The sequence below is a fragment of the Eupeodes corollae genome, chromosome 1 (genome assembly GCF_945859685.1).
Source record: "Eupeodes corollae chromosome 1, idEupCoro1.1, whole genome shotgun sequence".
NCBI lineage: Eukaryota > Metazoa > Arthropoda > Insecta > Diptera > Syrphidae > Eupeodes > Eupeodes corollae.
In genome coordinates, this window is record NC_079147.1 from 165,765,781 (window position 1) to 165,785,987 (window position 20,207).

At 37.7% G+C, this 20,207-nt stretch overlaps 1 protein-coding gene across 1 annotated transcript; it reads left to right on the forward strand.

Moving 5' to 3' along the window:
• The first annotated feature begins 5,340 nt into the window (after positions 1-5,340).
• Positions 5,341-9,266, forward strand: LOC129941771 (uncharacterized). Its single transcript, XM_056050497.1, has 2 exons — positions 5,341-6,276; positions 9,132-9,266. Exons 1-2 carry the CDS (start codon positions 5,358-5,360, stop codon positions 9,134-9,136), a joined length of 924 nt encoding a protein of 307 aa, XP_055906472.1. The 5' UTR covers positions 5,341-5,357; the 3' UTR covers positions 9,137-9,266.
• The last annotated feature ends 10,941 nt before the right edge of the window (positions 9,267-20,207 follow it).

Consider the following 20,207-nt stretch of genomic DNA (forward strand, 5'->3'; position numbering starts at 1 on the left):
AAATATAGGCAATGATACACAAGTTCGCGCGTAAAACCAGTAGGTATCATCTTCTTAACGTAGTCTCGAAGGAAATAGTATAGATCAATGGGTACTCAAATCGAGTATGCATGTTTTCAGAGTCTGTTAAAACTGCGCCTACAAACATTTTGTATAAATATTAGAGTTCCAAATATTGTTAATGTTTGAAATGAAAACATACCTATTTATGTATAAACATTAAGCTAAAAATATTTTATATTTAAATAGGTGCTGCTATAATTTTTGGTAAATTTTGTGTTGAGGATTTTAAAAAATACAGTATGCTAACAGTACCCGTAGTGTGATGGTTTATGCGTAGGAATTTCATGCCAGAGGTCTTGGATTCAATCCCTGACTTTGCCATCTAAAGTCTTTTTTTCATGAGTACTGAATCTTTCGAGGAATTGGCAAATCATGCGAGGGTTATGTTGTCCCTGTTATAAAGGATGCTTCGAGTGTTGTTTTGTGTAGAGTAAAAAGTTTTATTTCTCTAACACAGTAATGAAATGGTTCCAAACAATGAGTAAAACAATGGTATTAAGTTTAACTGTCATCAGACCTTATCTTCTGTCTCCGGTTTAATGTTAAAGTTTACTCGAATCGATTAAAAACTACCTTTTACGCTATGAAAAATAAGTTCATCATTATTTTTGAAATTTTTTTATATATATTTAAGAAACAGAAATAAAGGGTGATTTTTTTGAGGTTAGGATTTTCATGCATTAGTATTTGATAGATCACGCGGGATTTCAGACATGGTGTCAAAGAGAAAGATGCTCAGTATGCTTTGACATTTCATCATGAATAGACTTACTAACGAGCAACGCTTGCAAATCATTGAATTTTATTACCAAAATCAGTGTTCGGTTCGAAATGTGTTTGGGGCTTTACGTCCGATTTATGGTCCGCTTTTTTATCGACAAATTTTGTTCAGCGATCAGTGTTCGGTTCGAAATGTGTTTGGGGCTTTACGTCCGATTTATGGTCCGCTTTTTTATCGACAAATTTTGTTCAGCGATGAGGCTCATTTCTGGTTGAATGGCTACGTAAATAAGCAAAATTGCCGCATTTGGAGTGAAGAGCAACCAGAAGCCGTTCAAGAACTGCCCATGCATCCCAAAAAATGCAATGTTTGGTGTGGTTTGTACGCTGGTAGAATCATTGGACCGTATTTTTTCAAAGATGCTGTTACACGCAACGTTACGGTGAATGGCGATCACTATCGTTCAATGCTAACAAACTTTTTGTTGCCAAAAATGGAAGAACTGAACTTGGTTGACATGTGGTTTCAACAAGATGGCGCTACATGCCACACAGCTCGTGATTCTATGGCCATTTTGAGGGAAAACTTCGGAGAACAATTCATCTCAAGGAATGGACCGGTAAGTTGGCCACCAAGATCATGCGATTTGACGCCTTTAGACTATTTTTTGTGGGACTCTATCAAGTCTAATGTCCACACAAATAAGCCAGCAACTATTCCAGCTTTGGAAGACAACATTTCCGAAAAAATTCGGGCTATTCCGGCCGAAATGCTCGAAAAAGTTACCCAAAATTGGACTTTCCGAATGGACCACCTAAGACGCAGCCGCGGTCAACATTTAAATGAAGTTATCTTCAAAAAGTAAATGTCATGGACCTATCTAACGTTTCAAATAAAGAACCGATGAGATTTTGCAAATTTTATGCGTTTTTTTTTAAAAAAAGTTTTCAAGCTCTTAAAAAATCACCGTTTATTTAAAATATTACATAATTTGTAACTCAAAAATTAAAACGCAATTTGATTAATAAAACTGAAACTAAAGCAAAAATAATGGAATACATTCAAAACGTAGCAACTGTATTTAATTAGGGGCTGTCGAATTTTGGCATAGATTTTCGGTATCCCATCTTTGTTTTGATTTATCCTTGTCTGCTTAAGCTATCACACAAAGTAACTGAAGCTTCAGTCACAGATTTTACTGCCCGTTCAACAGCTCGAGTGTGACCTCCTCCTTTTTGTTCAACAAACATTCTGAGATTTTCTTCGGTTATGGATTTTAATATCGGTGGCTCAGTAATTTTGTCTTGCAAACTCAAAAGATCGTTACATGTTGGAGCATTGAAATGTACCTTCGGGAGTTGGAACAGGCGTAATTTTTTGAAGTTGTTGATCTAGCTTTTAACATTCGACGAGCAGATAATTCACGAATATGTGGGTGGGGATCTGTGATCATTGCAAGCAATAAGTTTTCCGGATGTGCGAAAAGCTGTTCGTTTGAATAACTGGGTCGATAACAGCTTTTAATTTTCTTGGTAGATATCCGGTTTGCTCGATGAGTTTGAACAAGTGTCTAGAACTAGATCCATCTTTACAACTGAGGTGAGTTTTAATAAAAAATCATGCCGGTGCGTAAACCTTGACGATATACGTTTCAAGGCTGATAAGATTTGCAGAAGCAGACTCTGTTAAAACATAAAGCCGAAGAATTCTGTTGGCACGAGTTAGCCATTGTGCATGGGACATTTTGCCTAGTGATTTGTTTGCTAAATTACTAGGATTTATGCCGGATGAAACTGCTTTAACTATTCTGTTCTGTATTTTTGGTCTGTGCTAATATCATCAGGAGAAAGTGCAGATAAGTTCGTCGGAATAAGTTGGAACTGAGTTAATGGTAGTTTTTCACATTTGTTGTGTTCTTTGTCAATAACGCCTGAAAACGTCTGTGGCCCAGAAGGTCTGCCATCAATATGTTAAAAGAGATGCCTTAATGGGAGCTCATTCATATGCAATAAACAAATGATCCACTGCAATGGCCTATTCCGCCGTTTTTACCAACATTAACATTTGTGCCATCACATTTGCATTCATACAAAAATTGAATATTTCTTGTTCTATACACTTTGCAGTGCCTGAAGAAGGTGCAATTTAGCCTAAAAACTTCGCGTCAGGTTCTTTTATCAATGAAATGTGTTCTTCAAGTATGCGTTGTCTGTATATTTTGTCATCTTTTTTAGATAAAGTTAAAGTCTGGTCCTTTCTTCTATCAAAGTACAGTGCGGGAATCCGTGAAACAGTTTGTTGTGAAATCACATTTTTCCTGCTTTTTTGTCTTTCTCCACCCAGCTTATTTGTGTCTATTATTTTGCCTGTCGATGCATGCAGAACTGCTGAGGCCCTGCCTGACACTCCAAATCTTTATGTTTTTGAAAGTAAAGCGAAATCAACTGAAATTTTAGAAGTGCTCGCTGATTCAGTCACTGAAGACGCCAATCCAATTCGAAAGTTTGGTTCCTCGAAATCAGTTTGGACACATCCGGATTCAAATGTGTTACTTAACTTTTCCGTGCATTGTTTACCTACTTTTTATTGTTTTTTCTCTTCTCGTAACGATGTTATTTTCAGCACTTTTGTAATCTCTTTTGTTGTATCAACGTCAATAACACCTATCACTAACTGTTCGCTCATAAAACTGCATAACTTCTTTATAGGTTGGCAATATGTTGTCTTTTAATTCGCCAATATTACCAAATAAAGAACACTTCCAACTATTTCGAGTGCGTTTCATTCTCTTAATGACACAAAACAAATAAACTTTTTCTATAACTTGACAGAGCTCAACTTAAAAGCTCAAAATTACCTTTTTTCTTAAATTCAAAAGCAAACAAACGGACGAACTAAAAGAAGTGATGAGTGGCGCTTTTAATTGTTACTCGAATAGAATGAATAATTATTTAATTTTCTCCTTCTTCTAGGTTTGAATTTAGAAAATTAAATATGGCCGATTTGTGCTTCTTTTTCTACGTTTGAAGTTAGGAAATTAAAATTAAATATGGCCGACGGGGGCGTGATTTGAAATTTATTCAAATAAATAGTAATTCCAAATAAGAACTTACCATAATTAATGTTTTTAATTTCAAGAATGATATAATATATTATAATAGTAATATTATTTAGTTTTCGAAAGGTTTTACCAAAAAATCAGGCCACACTTTTAGTAAAATCTGATAAAAATAAGTGGAGCAAAAGATGTAAGATTTTAAGGCGAAATTCAGCTTTTCTTAAGAACTTAAACAACAATCAGGAGGCACTTAGGCTTGAAATAATAAAACGAAACTTCACTTATAAGCTAGCGGCACCAATTAGCTCCTTTCAATCGCTCAGCCGTGTTAAAAATAAAATTGAAATTCGGCCCACCCTAATCTACATATGCATAAAGCATAAGTTCACAGTGGAGCATAAGGTATTGGAAGTGTGTTCTTCTTAGTGGTTTGGAGTGTCTTTTCCAAGGAGGAGGATATTTCTTTCAAAATACATACATGAGCGGAAATCCGTTTAATTATTTTTCTAGATGAAGTTTCTGTAAAGAAGCAATGTGAAAATTAAGAGAGAAATTAGCTAGCGCTTTGCTTATTGAACTTACTGTTTTTTCCAAGTCCTGTGATTGGTTTAAAACGACCTTGTATTCTGAGGGCTTCAATTGGTGTTGTCCTAAGTGCTCCTGTAGATATTTTTTTAAAGCATTCTTGATGTCCATATAAATTTACCGCGAATAGTATTTCACCACCAACTGTCTCCGAGTCGCTCGATTGGTGCCTATCTCGTCTAAAAACTTGATAAGTTGAGTCAAAGAGTTCGGCATCTATGAAGGAATTATTTAGCAATGTTTCTTTAAGAGTAATTATGTCATGTTGTATATTGTTAATATTTGTATAGATCGTATTGATCTTTGTCCTTAGGCCATTGACGTTTTGGTAATAAATCAAAACTAGTTGAATCTGCCTCTTCGATAATAATGCATTGTCCGGGTCTCTTGAAAAGGGTTAAAGGATGATGACTTTATATTATTATTTTGTTTATTCTCGAATTCGTGTATTATGATCCCTTTTGGCCAAAGCGATTTTGAGCTTAGAATAGGAAGATTGAGTCTGGAACTCTTATCTTAAAAGATGCATATTTCGAGTGGTTTCGATGAATCATTTTCTCAACTTTTAATAGCGACGTATCAGTCTTGTTCGAAATAAAGTTGTCGCAGTGCGAGGTATAAGAAATGCTAGGCACCGCATTTGCGTGTGCCTAAGTGAAACCGGAGTATTAAGTCACTGGGAAATGTTAACCGTTCGCCGCTTAGTGTAAGCCCATGAGATGTCGAGACTCTAGAGCATCGAACGGGATGATGTCTGGGATTTTTGAAAAGGAAAAGGGGGTTAATTACAAACGGACGACTGGCGTGGTGACTGCTCTGGGATTGCTGCATTTAATAAGAAATAGAATTAAATAATAATTAACATTGAATCCATAAATAATGGATAAGGATTCGACATCAGAAGTGGGATCCATCACACCTCAACTAAATATGGATACAGAAGGATGGAAGCTGTTATTGGAGCAGCAAAACAAACATTTTATGGCACTACTTCAGGCAATGAAGACGCCAACGACAAGCAACAGTGTACAGTTGCCTGTATATGATCCTGACAAACAAAATGCGAATGCCAGAGCTTGGATTTCAACATCAGACATTTGCATGGGAGACCAGCCACTTCATGACGCCGCTCTAGTTATTGAGTTGAGTCGTGCTCTCAAAGGACAAGCTTCGGAATGGTTTTCTTCTGTCTCATTTTCTGGTATGACATGGAATCAGTTCAAGGACATGTTTCAGGCTAGGTATGACTGTCCAGAAACATCTGCGGCGTTCCTAATTAATGTTGGTAACACCAAGCCCAAGGAGGGCGAGTGTCTTGCATCATTCGCTGCAAGCATGTTAACGTCTTTGTTGTCCCGTTGGAAAAACCTGTCGCCAGAACAAATTGCTGTCGCCACAGTTTTGGCACAATTATCTCAGTTCGAGCCCCGTGTCCAACGACTTGCATTCACGACTGAAATTGAAGACAGGAATCGTTTGCAACAGGAGTTAAAGGCATTGTCATTCCTGAAGAGACGAGCTAATCCATCTGAAGTTAGTGGAGTTGATGCTAAGCGATTTAAAGCTCCTCCGACAAACATAACGTGTTTCAAATGTGGAAGAGTTGGCCATAAATCTGTTACCTGTCGTTACTCAAGCATGCGGTCAACAGAATCATCGTCCAAGGAGGTTCCAGCTGCTAGGTCGACAAACAATATTACTTGTTTCAAGTGTGGAGGACCTGGACATTTTGCATCTCGTTGCCTTGGTGTTAGTAGCAGGAGTGAAAGCAGTTCCGCAGTTTCTTCAGATGTACGCAGAGTTGATGTTTGTCAAATTGATTCCCCTTCAGGGACACTAACACATTTTGGTAAGCAAATTTTATTTTATTATGATTCAGGTTCTGAGTGTTCAATTGTTAAAGAATCAATCAGTTGTAAATTTAGAGGCAAAAATTTTGGAAGCATTGTAAGCATGACAGGAATTGGTCAAAAAAGTGTCAGGAGTACTACTCAGATTCTAGCTAATGTGATAATAGATGGAATTCCCATTGAAATTCTGTTTCATGTTCTACCTGATAACTGTGTGGGCCATGATGTTTTGATAGGCCGTGAAATTTTAAAACAGGGATTAGCTATCCATATGACTGCTGATATTTTAGCATTTAGCAAAGTTAAAGTTGTTCAAGAATGCAATTCGGTAAATAAAACCATTGATTTTGAGAAAATTGATACAGATATTCAGGCAGAATTCAAACAGAGGTTGCTTTCTGTTTTAAACGAATTTAAGAGTTTTTTTATTCACGGTACTCCTTGTAGGCCAGCGAACGTTGAAGCAATGCATATAAATCTTAAAGATCCAACTAAGACTGTGTATCGTCGTCCTTATAGACTAAGTACAGACGAACGAACAATTGTACGTGATAAAATAAAAGAACTTCTAGCAGCTAATATTATTCGTCCTAGTTCATCCCCATTTGCTAGTGCTGTTTTGCTCGTGAAGAAGAAGGATGGGTCAGATCGCATGTGCGTTGATTTTCGTGAATTGAACGACAACACAATTCCTCAAAGATTTCCTTTGCCATTGATACAGGATCAAATTGACCGACTTCACGGCTGTTTTTATTTTACAATTCTTGACATGGCCAGTGGTTACCACCAGGTGCCTATGCATCCAGATTCAATTGAAAAGACAGCATTCGTAACTTTGGATGGCCAATTTGAGTATCTTGTCATGCCTTTCGGGTTACGGAACGCACCCTCCGTTTTTCAACGTGCCGTCATTAAGGCATTGGGGGAACTCGCTAATACATACGTGGTGGTTTACATGGATGACATTTTGATCTTAGGGGGTGAAGATTTAAATGAAGGTCTTGTTAGGGTTCGAACTGTACTGGAGGTATTGACAAATGCTGGGTTTTCTTTTAATATGAAGAAATGTTCTTTTTTTAAACAGAGAGTAGAATATCTTGGTTTTGAGGTGAGTCATGGAGAAGTGAGACCAAATTCCAAGAAGGTAGAATCATTGGTTTCCCTTCCACCTCCTAGGACTGTTACTCAACTACGTCAGTTCATAGGACTCGCATCTTATTTTCGACAATTTATTCCACAATGTTCTCAAATAATGGCTCCTTTGTATGAATTAACGAAAATTGTTAAAGGCGATATTTCTTGGACACCAAAACATGAGTCGGTTAGACAAAAAATTGTAACAATTCTTACCAATGAGCCTTTGTTAAGAATATTTGATCCTAAGTGTGAAACAGAACTTCACACTGATGCGAGTTCGATAGGTTACGGGGCAGTGCTAATGCAAAGTGAAAACAAACTTCGTCATGTAATAGCTTACTTTAGTAAACGAACTACATTTTCAGAATCTAAATATCACTCTTATGAATTAGAAACCCTTGCAGTTGTCAATGCTATCCAGCATTTCCGGCACTATTTGCATGGACGCAAATTTACTGTCTTCACAGATTGCAATTCTTTGCAGTCTTCAAAAAAGAAATTAGATCTTACACCTAGGGTGCATAGATGGTGGGCATTTTTACAGGCCTTTGACTTTGATATCATTTATAGAGATGGTAAACGGATGTGTCATGCTGATTTCTTTTCACGAAATCCATTACCAGACTCGAATGAGAATCCTGTAAAAAAGATTCAACACAAGGAAGTCAATGTTAATACTCTTCCGAAAAATTGGTTGCTTGCTGAGCAACAACGCGATCCTGAACTTCTTAAACTGATAGATGATTTAAATAAGGATAAGTTAGACGAAGATATAGCTAAGACTTACGAGTTTCGTTCTGGGGTATTAAATCGAAAAATACAAAGAAATGGCAGATCCCGGTGTCTACCTATACTTCCGAGGAGCCTCCGCTGGTCTGTTATAAATTCTACCCACACAGCTCTCATGCATCTTGGGTGGGAGAAAACTCTTGAAAAATTATATGATCAATTTTGGTTTGAACATATGGCGAAATACGTAAGAAAATTTGTAGAAAATTGTGTAACTTGTAGGGTATCTAAGTCACATTCAGGTAAGATTCAAGCAGAATTGCATCCGATTCCGAAGATTCCTATTCCATGGCATACAGTCCACATTGACGCCACAGGTAAATTAAGTGGCAAAAACGATAAGAAGGAATATGTATTTGTACTAATTGATGCATTTACAAAATTTGTTTTACTATATCACACATTGCATATTGATTCTGAAAGTAGCATAAAAGCAATTAAAATGAGTGTTTCAATTTTTGGGGCCCCACAGAGGATTATTGCAGATCAGGGTCGATGTTTTACAAGTTTAGATTTTCGTGAGTTTTGTAATTCACATAACATAAACCTTCATTTAATTGCTACTGGCAGCTCTCGGGCAAATGGCCAAGTAGAGAGGACTATGAGTACCTTGAAAAATATGCTAACAGTTGCAGAGACTAGTAGGGATTGTTCGTGGCAAGATTCTCTTTCGGACATCCAGTTAGCTTTAAATTGTTCAGTTAATCGTGTAACAAAATCAAGCCCGCTTGAGCTAATGATTGGAAAAATAGCAAGGCCCCTTGATTTGATGTTTTTAGAAAGTGAAGATTCTGATATTGATTTAATTGACATTCGAGCACAGTCTATTGACAATATTAACAAAAATGCTGCATATGATAAGTCTAGATTTGACAATACAAAAGCAAAGTTAGTCAAATTTTCAATAGGTGATTTTGTATTATTACAGAATGATGAACGTAATCAAACGAAACTTGACCAAAAATACAAAGGCCCATTCAGTGTTATAGAAGTTCTAGATGGTGATAGATATGTTCTCAAAGCTCTTGATTCTAATCGCACTTATAAATATGCTCATGATCGCCTTAGAAAAATGCCTTCTTATGGCAAACTAGATAGTAATGTAAAATTAAGTAAACGAACTGCAAATAAAGAAAATATTAACGTTTTAAATGAAGAAGAAAATGTTTATGTTTTAAATGAAGAAGAAAATGCTTATGTTTTAAATGAAGAAGAAAATGTTTATGTTGTAAATGAAGAAGAAAACCGTAATATTTTAAATGAAAAAGAAAATGTTAATGTTTTAAAAGATGATGAAAATTTTAATTTGTTAAATGAAGAATGTCTAAATGAGGAATATTTAAATGAAGAATATTTAAATGAAGAATATTTTGATGAAGAACATTTAAATGAAGAATTTGTAAATGATGAATATGTTAGTGAAGAACAATTGGAATAAATCACTTTTGAAAATATTTGTGTTTGTTTATGAATACAGTTTATTTTGTAACGTTTGAATAAAGTTTTAATAAAGAAATTATTGAATTGTTATGTAGCCGTAGCTCAGTAAAAATCGGTATCTCTTAAATGTAGACCGTGAGTGCGCGGTGTGTGTCAGATTCAAGAAGGTATGGGAACTGGATGGAAGTTCTTTGTGGGTTACTACCACTTTATTCGAAGTTAATAATGAATGGAAATGAAATATGTTGAAAAAAAAAAAAATTGTAATAATAATGATTGTAACTTGGTGCATAGCCGTAGCTTAATTGAAATCGGAATCTCTTAAATGTAGACCGTGAGTGAGCGGTATGCATCAGAGTTAGAGATGGAGATGAGAGAACTGGATCGAAGTTCGTTTTTTTTTTTTTGTTGTGTGGCCACTTAGTTGGAAGTTGGTAATGAAATTAAGAAATGGTTTGAGCAGAGGTGCTTTTAGTGTTGTGAAATTGAACGTTAGAGGTTGTTAAAAAAAAAAAAAAATTTTAAGTCAGGGTTGGCCGAGCACATGAGGACATGTGATGTGACAGGATGGCCGTGTCGCAGTGCGAGGTATAAGAAATGCTAGGCACCGCATTTGCGTGTGCCTAAGTGAAACCGGAGTATTAAGTCACTGGGAAATGTTAACCCGTTCGCCGCTTAGTGTAAGCCCATGAGATGTCGAGACTCTAGAGCATCGAACGGGATGATGTCTGGGATTTTTGAAAAGGAAAAGGGGGTTAATTACAAACGGACGACTGGCGTGGTGACTGCTCTGGGATTGCTGCATTTAATAAGAAATAGAATTAAATAATAATTAACATTGAATCCATAAATAATGGATAAGGATTCGACAAAGTTTTTAATATCGAGGGCGTTTGTTGAAGGGGCAAGTTTAGAAAAAAATAAAGTTAGATGGCTTCTACTACTTTCAATCCACATGAGATAGGTGAGTTTAGATGATCGACAGTTGTGGACTGTTATAGAGTTTGAAGAGACAGAATCCAGAGATTTGGTTGCTGCTGATTATCTGAGAAAATACGGATATCAGATCAAGTTTTCTTTAAACCAGAACAAGACTTCTTTTTTTTTTTCTAAATCAAGAAATTGATTATAAATACCTTAGAATTATGGAGCGGCAAAGGTTGCTCTTAACTCACTGCGATGGAGCTTTATGCAAGATGAACGTAAGACTTTATTTAGTTTGTCGAGTTTTATAGCTTTTTCTAAAGCAGTCCACCATACTTCCCCACCGGTCTTATTATACCGATGTGTATAACCAGTGAGCAATTCGTAAGGCCCCCTTTATTTTCAATTGCTCTTTTGCAAGAAAAGAAAGCTACAGTAGTTTGTTTGACTCTTCCTCGTATTACGTTTCCAATTTAATTGTTTGTCTAAAATAAGACCCAGGTAACTATTCTCGTCTGAGAACTTTAATTGGTTTCTTTTAATATAAGGAGGGTTAACATATTTTGTATTTCCTTGAAAATACGACTTATTCTGTTTTGTGTCCCGTCCACACCGATCAGCTCAAAAGTATTAATTTGTCTAAGGCGTGTTGTAAAATTTTAAAATCCTCCGCATCAAAACTATTTAAGATTTCATTGACTACCAGGTTCCAGAGGAGAGGGTATAGAACACCACTTTGCGGTGTCCCTCTGCTAACGAATCTTCTAGCAGAGAAGTAGCACAATTCTGAGTTAATTATTCTGCTAGTTCGCATTAAATGAACTAACTCTCCAAGCGATATCTCTATGTTCAGAGATGTAATTGCAGATGTCTCCACGTGCGTTGTTAAAAGGACCTTCAATGTCAAGGAGAGCAACCATAGTTAACTTTTTGATGGAGTCAGTATTCGATGGAGCGTATATTGTGTGTGTAACGCCATTTCTACCGATTTGCCTTTACAGTAGGCATGTTGAACCATAGACAAAAAATGTTAAGCAGATAAACTCCCCAAAAACCAACATGAGATGAAATATCGTAATCACCTGTCAGGCGTTCACCGTCATCGCAGTTTTAAGGCGTTCAAGGCGCTTAATATCTCTAAGCAGATAGATTATGAGCTAGATAATTGGTGTCATAAATGAACACTATATAGAAAAGTACGCCAAGCCTCTAAATGTGTTCAAAAGACTCTTTAAGAAGCTATTTGGACGAAAAAGAGGAGTAAAGAGTTCCTCTTCTTTATCTGCCCTGCTCAAGATAAAACCATAGAACTCACTTAGGATAATATAATTGATCTCAAACACACTACTAGTACTTTTATTTCTTAAGGAACTCCAATTGGTTTCATTGGGCTTTAGAAGAAAGCCTAAGTGTGTCTTGCTTCATTTCAGACAGCCACTTCTACCTTACCAAAAAACCTAACCGCCAATTATACCTTGAAACGTTCAACAAATGTTATAAGTTAGTAGATGCTTGTTTCTTCTTTATGATAGCTTGCGCTGGGTGCAATCACCTAACTTAAATTCTTTCGTCAAGCATACCGACATTAAACGCGACGAAAAAATACCAATATGGTTTGTTTTTAGTTCTGGGGCTCCTGTTTAAACCATTTGTATTTATTTAATAACCTTGTATTCTATTAAATATTGAAATATGAGCAACATGTGCCACACAGTTTGTTCAGGTTAAGTAAGTACTTGTCCCAATATGAACAGTACAAATATTTATTAAAAAAAAACATTGCTAAAACGTTTCTGTTTTTGTTTTTCTTTTTTTTGTAGGTGTAAAACCTTCGGATTTTGTATAAAAACCCAATATTTTTGTTCGAAAACATCAGTTACTTTTGTATCTTGTCAAAGTATCGAAAGCCTAAAAACCCAACAAAATGTTTAAGACAAGCTTGTCTCTATTAGCCTTAGCGTTCGTCATCGCTGTCTCAAGTGCTCAAATGACGACTTATTACCAAACCAGTAATGGCGTTCCCGATGGAAGTGGGTTATATGACCAGGGCTACACCACAGTGCATAAGGAAGTAACAACATATACCGGCAATGGTCAACAAGTTCTACCAATGAACTATGTAGAAACTAGTTATAACACAGTACCAGCACAAGGACAAGGCGGAAACGGATGGAATGTAAATAATGGCGGTAGTGGTAATGATGGTGGTTCAGGTGGTGGCAAGGGCAGCAACAACGGCGGTGGTCTATTTGGTCTAGCCAGTAACTTATTTAAAACTACTCTTGCTACTGGTGCGGGTATTCTTGGCGGTGCAGCTGGTGCAGTATTGGGCGGTACAAAAGGTGCCAGTCTTTTAGCAAACACTGGAGCAAATATGGTTTATCGGTCATAAAAACATGTAACTGTACTGATTAATATGCAACGTATATCCTTTACTAAGCTTAATTGATTGTATTCAAATTTGAAACTTGTTTCCATGCAAGACCTTTTAAATAAAAGATATACTGCAAAATAACATTTTTAATTCGATTTAAAATATTTTTTACGGTATTATATTGAAAAATTAATTTTCAATACCTAAGCATTGTATGCCTATGTATGTATCTATTAGTATTATTTTGGAACTGACATTATTGTTGCAGCCTCCTACCAACTAAAAGGCGCTGTACTAAAATTGAGTGTGGCACCTAAGAGAGTCTGGAACAAAAACTTAAAAAGAAGTAGAAATGAGAAGATAATCTTATTTAATCTGATAAGCATTAGAATGTTGATGAGTTCGCATTAATTAAAATGCGAACTCCTATGGGAAGTTATTGTAATGGGTCCGATTTGTCAAATTGAAAATTTTGACAATTCTAGACGTTTCAAGGTCCCCAGAGTCGAAATAAAAGATTTTTAGAAAGATATCTGTGCGTTCGTGTATACGTACGTTCGCGACGATTTTTCGATAATAAGGCAGAAAGATGCAGAAAGGGCTCTCAAGAAAATTGTGCGAATGTTTTTTTACCATATCAGTTTAAAAAAAAGGTGAACATTTTGGTTAAGGGTTATTTTATGAACTAAAAAGACTTGAATTAAATTTTACATAATATATTGGATTGTGATACCAAACAAGTATATTTTTCGAAAAAAAATCAATAAACGATTTTTTATAAATCAAAAAAACTGAAAAAAAAATTTGTCACGTCGAAAATTTTACGAATACAAAATGATTTTATCTCTAAAACAATTTTGAGCCAAGAAAAATGACGATTTTAACATCTGGTAAAATTTTAAGAAAATCAAATTGACATTTTTTTGACAAAAAATAAAAACCTAAACAAAAAAATTAATAAAAGTTATTAAAAATTAATTTTAGACTCGATTTTTTTTATTTGACAGAAAATATTGTTTTCGATATTCAGTAGTTTTTTTTTATAAAAAAATAAAAGTCCGTTTTTTTCATAAATAAAACCTTCAAAAAATAGTGGGCAAATTTGGTAAAAATTGATATCTCTCAAATTAATTTGATTCATCCAATATGTACAAATTTAAAAATGTCTTCTTTTAAGGCTGATATTTTAAATCTTTATAAAGATTTTGAAGTACTACTGAATTCATTTTATACTGAAGTTTCAAATTAAATGCATATTCTGCAACCAACATCATGATTGATAGTTCTACTTCGACTAATGATTTGGAACAGCCTATTCCCACTTCTACATGTGAAGATATTCTCGCGCAATCAGGTTCTGTTGTTAATAACGCAGAAAGTGTACCTGAGAAACAAAAGAAAAAGCCTAAGAAAATAAGCCGAGAAAACTCGGAACTTGCTAGAAATTCTACCCCACCATCAAAAAGAACAAATGTCAACATCACCCCAATACCTACTCCCAATATACCTCAAATTGTTGCCTCAGATTTAGCTTCCAATAGTGACATCGTTACAAAGCTGTCTCGAAACCAAAAATAATTTTTATATCTCGTCTTGACCCAGTTATTACGCCAGAAGATATAACTTTCCACTTAGTATCTACCAAGAGCATACCTTCCAGCTCATCTATCAGGTGTACTAAGATCAGTAAACCAAAAATCTTTGTTTCCTCTTTTAAATTAATAACGAATCCCACTTACTTTGATCCTATTTGCAACCCAAATATATGGCCCGCAGAGACTTTAGTCAAAGAATTTACTCAAAGTCAAAAACAGGGTGTTTCTTTGAAAAACAAATCAAAAAACTTAACAGGCTTGCGCTCTTCTAAGGGGACTTCGTAGCAAGACTACTGACATTTTTCTTAACTCCCAATCATTTCCACACGACGTATTCGTTTTGACAGAAACGTGTCTTAATTCAAGTTTTTCCGACACAGAACTTTTAAGTCAAGAATTCGAAGTTTACAGAAATGATCGTCATGTTGGTAATGCAAAGGATTTAGGTGGAGGTGTTCTCATTGCGGTAAAAATACATATTTCTCTTCTTCTGTATCTTTTCCATTTGTATTATCAATTGAACTGGTATGTGTAAAGATAATGGCACAGACTAAGACTTTTTTCATTTTAAACGTTTTCCTATAAAAAGTTTGGAGTCTGTTTATAACGATCTCTCCTTGGCATAAGACTATCTTATAAATTTGTCCAGCTCTGACACCAATATCTTACTTCTAGGTGATTTTAATTTACCACACATTGACTGGATTCCATCCAAAGATGAATCCTGCATTGAAGCCTCTCCTTCTTCTTCACAAATGGAACTATCTCTTCTCGATAAACTTCTACCTGAGCGTCGAACTTGTCGAGTTGTAGAAGCTGAGTAAGGTCAATGATTCTCGGGAATTATTTCCCCAGAAGAGCCCTGAAACTAAGGGTCGCTCGCCCCTCCCCTTCTCAATCCTTACCAACTCCTACATCGGCTTTGTGCTACTATGCTGGCTAATGGCTGCTTATTCCCTGACTGTATAGTGCATCACTGTCTGTCAATACCCTGTCTCCTTCCTGGGACGCTTATGGCTCAATTGCTGTTCGTCTCTCCTTTTCCAATCTGTGTAAGCGAATCTCTGCACAGATGGACCCCCTTTTTACTTCGCCTACTCGTGGGAATCCAAATGAACAAACTAAAACAAAAACTAAAACAAAAACAAAAAACAAACCCAAAACAAAAGCAAAATCGTCAAACCCGTGCCGGTACTCCAGCTACACCGGGCGGCAGTTCGTGAAAAATGATCCTTCCACTACCAAAGAGAGTAAACCTCTCCAGAATGCTCCTAGGAGATTTTATAAACAACGGCGCTATGCGATGAGGATTCTAAAATCCTCTGGTTCGTCATTGGGGGATGGAAGTAATCCCATCCTTAGCAAGAGGCAGGAGTGGGCTAAATCCATTCTAGATAAAACCAGTCGCCATGACTCCACGTCAAAACGACAAAGATCTTTGGAGGAGCCCACTCCCGTCCCTAAAAAGCGTAAAGTGCAAAACACCAGCACTCCTAACATGGCCAGAGTACCACTCACTAAACCATTCAGTGATGTACTTAAAGAGCCTAAAAAGATCATAGTAGCGGTCATTGATAGGAGCAATATTGATGGCACGATTACTTCTGACCGTTGGCAGATGGTAAAACTGGGGCTCTCGGCTGGCTTCCTCAAAGTCATGAGAGAGCATCCGGGTCCACCACCAGTAACAAGCGATTGGGGTTGGCATCAAGGTCATGTCAAACTCATCGCTTGTAACGATCAGAGGTCGCGCGATCTATATACGCTTGCTGTCGGCATGCTGGGCGAAGTCTGGCCAGGCGCAAAACTCGAGGTCGTTGCAAAGGAAGATATTCCTTGCAGGCCGAGAGCTCGCGCATGGATCCCGATAGAACCCTCTTGTCCAGATGACATTAGCGCAATGATCAGGATCAGCAACCCGAACCTCCCTTGTCACGACTGGAAGATCGCGAAACTGGAGGAGCCAAAGGGTCTTTATAGAAGTGCGATTATCGTAATCAATAAAGACTCTGTGGCTTCTCTGGCGCGAGATAAGGGCGTGATAAGATACGGCTTCGAGTCAGTCACGCTCCGCGTATATAAAAAAGATGAGGCAGACGCTTCATGCGAGCCTCCACAACCTCCTTCGAAGGCTGTGTCGCAAGACGTAGTGAGTCCCATTGCTGCAATCACCTTCCCATCCTTGGAAGTTGTTGATGATCTACCTGGGCCCTCTTCTGTCGCAGTACAGTCTTCTTCCGAAGCTGTGCAGCAAGACGTGGTGGGTCCCAGTGCTATCATCACCCTCCCATCCTTGGATGTGGATAAAAATGTGGCGGGCCCCTCTTCTGTCGCAGCACAGTCTTCTCCCAAAAACGTCAAAGGTTTATCTCTAATGGAGACCGATGACTCAATAGACAAAGCTCTTCCCAGTGAGGAAGAAGATGAACTATTAGGTTCCTCTTCGTCTTATCTGGATGAGCTGGATTTAACAGTGGTGGAGGTTGATCTGCCTATTTGTAGCCAAAATGCTGCAAATACTACGGATTAACCTCCAACACTCTAAAACGGCTTCGGCCTCCCTTCTTCTCCGCCTGACAGAAATTGGAGAAGATGTCGTTCTCATCCAAGAACCTTGGATTGTGAAATCCCTGGTTCGAGGATTGAGAACTCCTGGCTACTACGTACTATATGTAACAGGAAAAGGTAACCCAAGGTCCTGCATCCTAGTAAAACGTAATCTAAATGTATTTTTACTCCCTCATTTCAGTGATAAAGACGTCACCACAGCCAGTATGGTAATAGACAACCATACCTACTGGCTGGTATCAGCATATTTGGGCCACGACCACCAGGGTCCACTGCCTGGTACCATTCTTGAGAAGACGGTCGCTGAATCAACAAGACAGAAAACAAACCTAATTATCGGTTGTGATGCCAATGCGCACCATACTACATGGGGTAGTACCGATATAAATAACAGAGGTGAGCCTCTTTTTGATTATATTCTAACAAGTAATCTGGTAGTAAGTAATGTAGGTAGTGAACCAACCTTCGTCACAAAAAATCGACAAGAAGTTTTAGATCTGACTCTTGTCTCGTTAAATCTCTCAAATAAAATATTGAATTGGAGAGTATCAAAGGAGAACTCGTTCTCCGATCATAGATACATCCAATTCTCACTTATTGAAGGGACCCCAAAACCGATCCAATTCCGGAATTATAGGAAAACAGATTGGCCAAAATATAGAGCGACTCTGAAAAATCTGATTAAACCAGAACTTTCGGATCCGCCTTTGTGCGCTCTTGAACTCGATCAAAAGGTCGATGAACTTACAGCAGCCCTCAATAAAGCCAAGGAAACTGCCTGCCCCCTCACCACAGTGCGAGGAAAGAAGAAACCATATTGGTGGGCTGCTGAACTAGATATACTCAGGAGAGGTTGTAGAAGGCTTTTCAATCGAGCGAAAAAGACTAGACATCCCCAAGATTGGGATTCCTATAAAGAATCTCTCAAAAAGTATAAACTAGAATTGAGAATAGCCAAAAGATCCTCATGGAGATCCTTCTGTAACTCAATAGAAGAATCCGCGGAGGCATCACGGATAAAAACTCAGATGGTACATGGACTAACTCTTGCGAAGAAACGCTAAACCTGCTATTAGACACCCACTTCCCAGATAGCTCCCAATCCGTTAATACAACATACAGTCCTGGGTCGGATATTAACTTAATTTTTCCTCAAGGTCTGGTTACAAAAGAAAAATTGACATGGGCTCTGAATAGTTTCAAACCTTACAAATCTCCAGGTCCAGATCAAATCATACCAGCTGAGCTACAATATACCATTGATATAACTTCGCCCATCATTGAGATGATCTTTAAAAGTTGTATAAATCTGGTCTATATACCTCGGCGCTGGAGAGCTGTAAAGGTAGTTTTCATTCCCAAGGCGGGCAAATGCTCGCATGTCAACCCTAAGGACCTAAGACCTATTAGCCTATCATCTTTCATTCTCAAAAGTCTGGAACGATTGATCGATATCCATATACGTAACAACATTGAGAAGAGACTATCAATGTCTCAGCATGCTTACTGCAAAGGGAAATCGGTAGAAACAGCCTTGCACACTCTGGTAAGAACTATCGAATACTCCCTAGATAAAAAGGAATACACTATGGTGGCCTTCTTGGATATTGAGTATTCGACCTTAAACGTCGAATACTCAATCTGTGAGTTGATTAATCTAATGCTAAAAAGTAGGATCATCAACTCCAGTTTGGGAGATTTTTGCACAAAAAGGTCTGTCAGTAGAGGCACTCCGCAAGGTGGTGTTCTGTCCCCTCTCCTGTGGAACATAGTGGTTAACCAACTACTAATATCCCTTGAGAGGGATGGCTACAGAGTGGTTGCGTATGCCGATGATGTTGCTATCGCTGTCACAGGGGAACATCCTAATACACTGAGAGACCTCCTCCAAAATGCACTCAATGTGCTCACTAGATGGGCTGATAACTGCGGACTTAGTATTAATCCTCAAAAAACAGACCTCGTCCTTTTCACACGGAAATACAAGATCCCAGTAATTGTACCTCCTTCAATAAAAGGTATACCACTAATTTTTACCAATGAAGCCAAATACCTTAGTCTGATATTGGACAAAAAATTAAGTTGGAAATCCAATATACAGGAAAGAGTTAAAAAAGCTACAGTAGCTCTTTTCCTTTGCAAGAAAGCTATAGGAAGCAAATGGGGTTTTCAACCTCGCATAACCTACTGGCTATACACATCGGTCATCCGACCAATACTTATGTACGGGGTTGCAGTATGGTGGACTGCACTGGAGAAAGTCACATACTGCGACATACTCAGCAGAGTTCAGCGCACTGCATGTCTCTGCATAAGCGGGGCATTGAGAACCACACCCTCAGCAGCGTTAGACACTCTCCTCCATCTGACACCCCTCGACATCTTCAGTAAACAAGTGGCAGCGAGTATAGCGATAGACTCGACGCCTCATCTCAATGGACCAACAACAATGTGGGACACTCCATCATTTTGAACATCTTTGGTTCTATACCAAAGTACATAGACTACACTATACCTAAACCCCTATTTGGAAAAAACTTCCAGGTATCCATTCCATCCAGAGATGAATGGGAAGACAAAAAACTCCTGGATAACAAAAGTATTCATTTTTATACAGATGGATCTAAGACAAATGAGGGAGTTGGTAGTGGTGTGTACTCAGAAAAGCTTAATCTAAGCATCTCATTCCGCCTCCCTAATCATTGTAGCGTTTTTCAAGCGGAAATTTTGGCGATCAAAGAGGTTCTCTCCTGGCTAAGAGAAAACGTGATATCAACTTCTGATATCTGCATCTTCTCTGACAGTCAAGCTGCTATCAAATCCCTTGACGGTGTCTCGACCAAATCTTTGACGGCCCTAGATTGTCGATCGTCTCTTATGGAGATGGCGGAGCAATTTAACATTCACCTCTGTTGGGTGCCGGGCCACAGAGACATCACAGGTAATTGTAGAGCCGATGAACTCGCTAAAAATGGAACCGTCAAACCTATTTCATCTGAAAGGGAGAAGATAGGTATACCGATAGCTACATGTAAACTTATGCTAAAAGAAACAGCTTTTGCGATAGCAAATTCTAGGTGGCACAGCTTACCAACATGCGCAG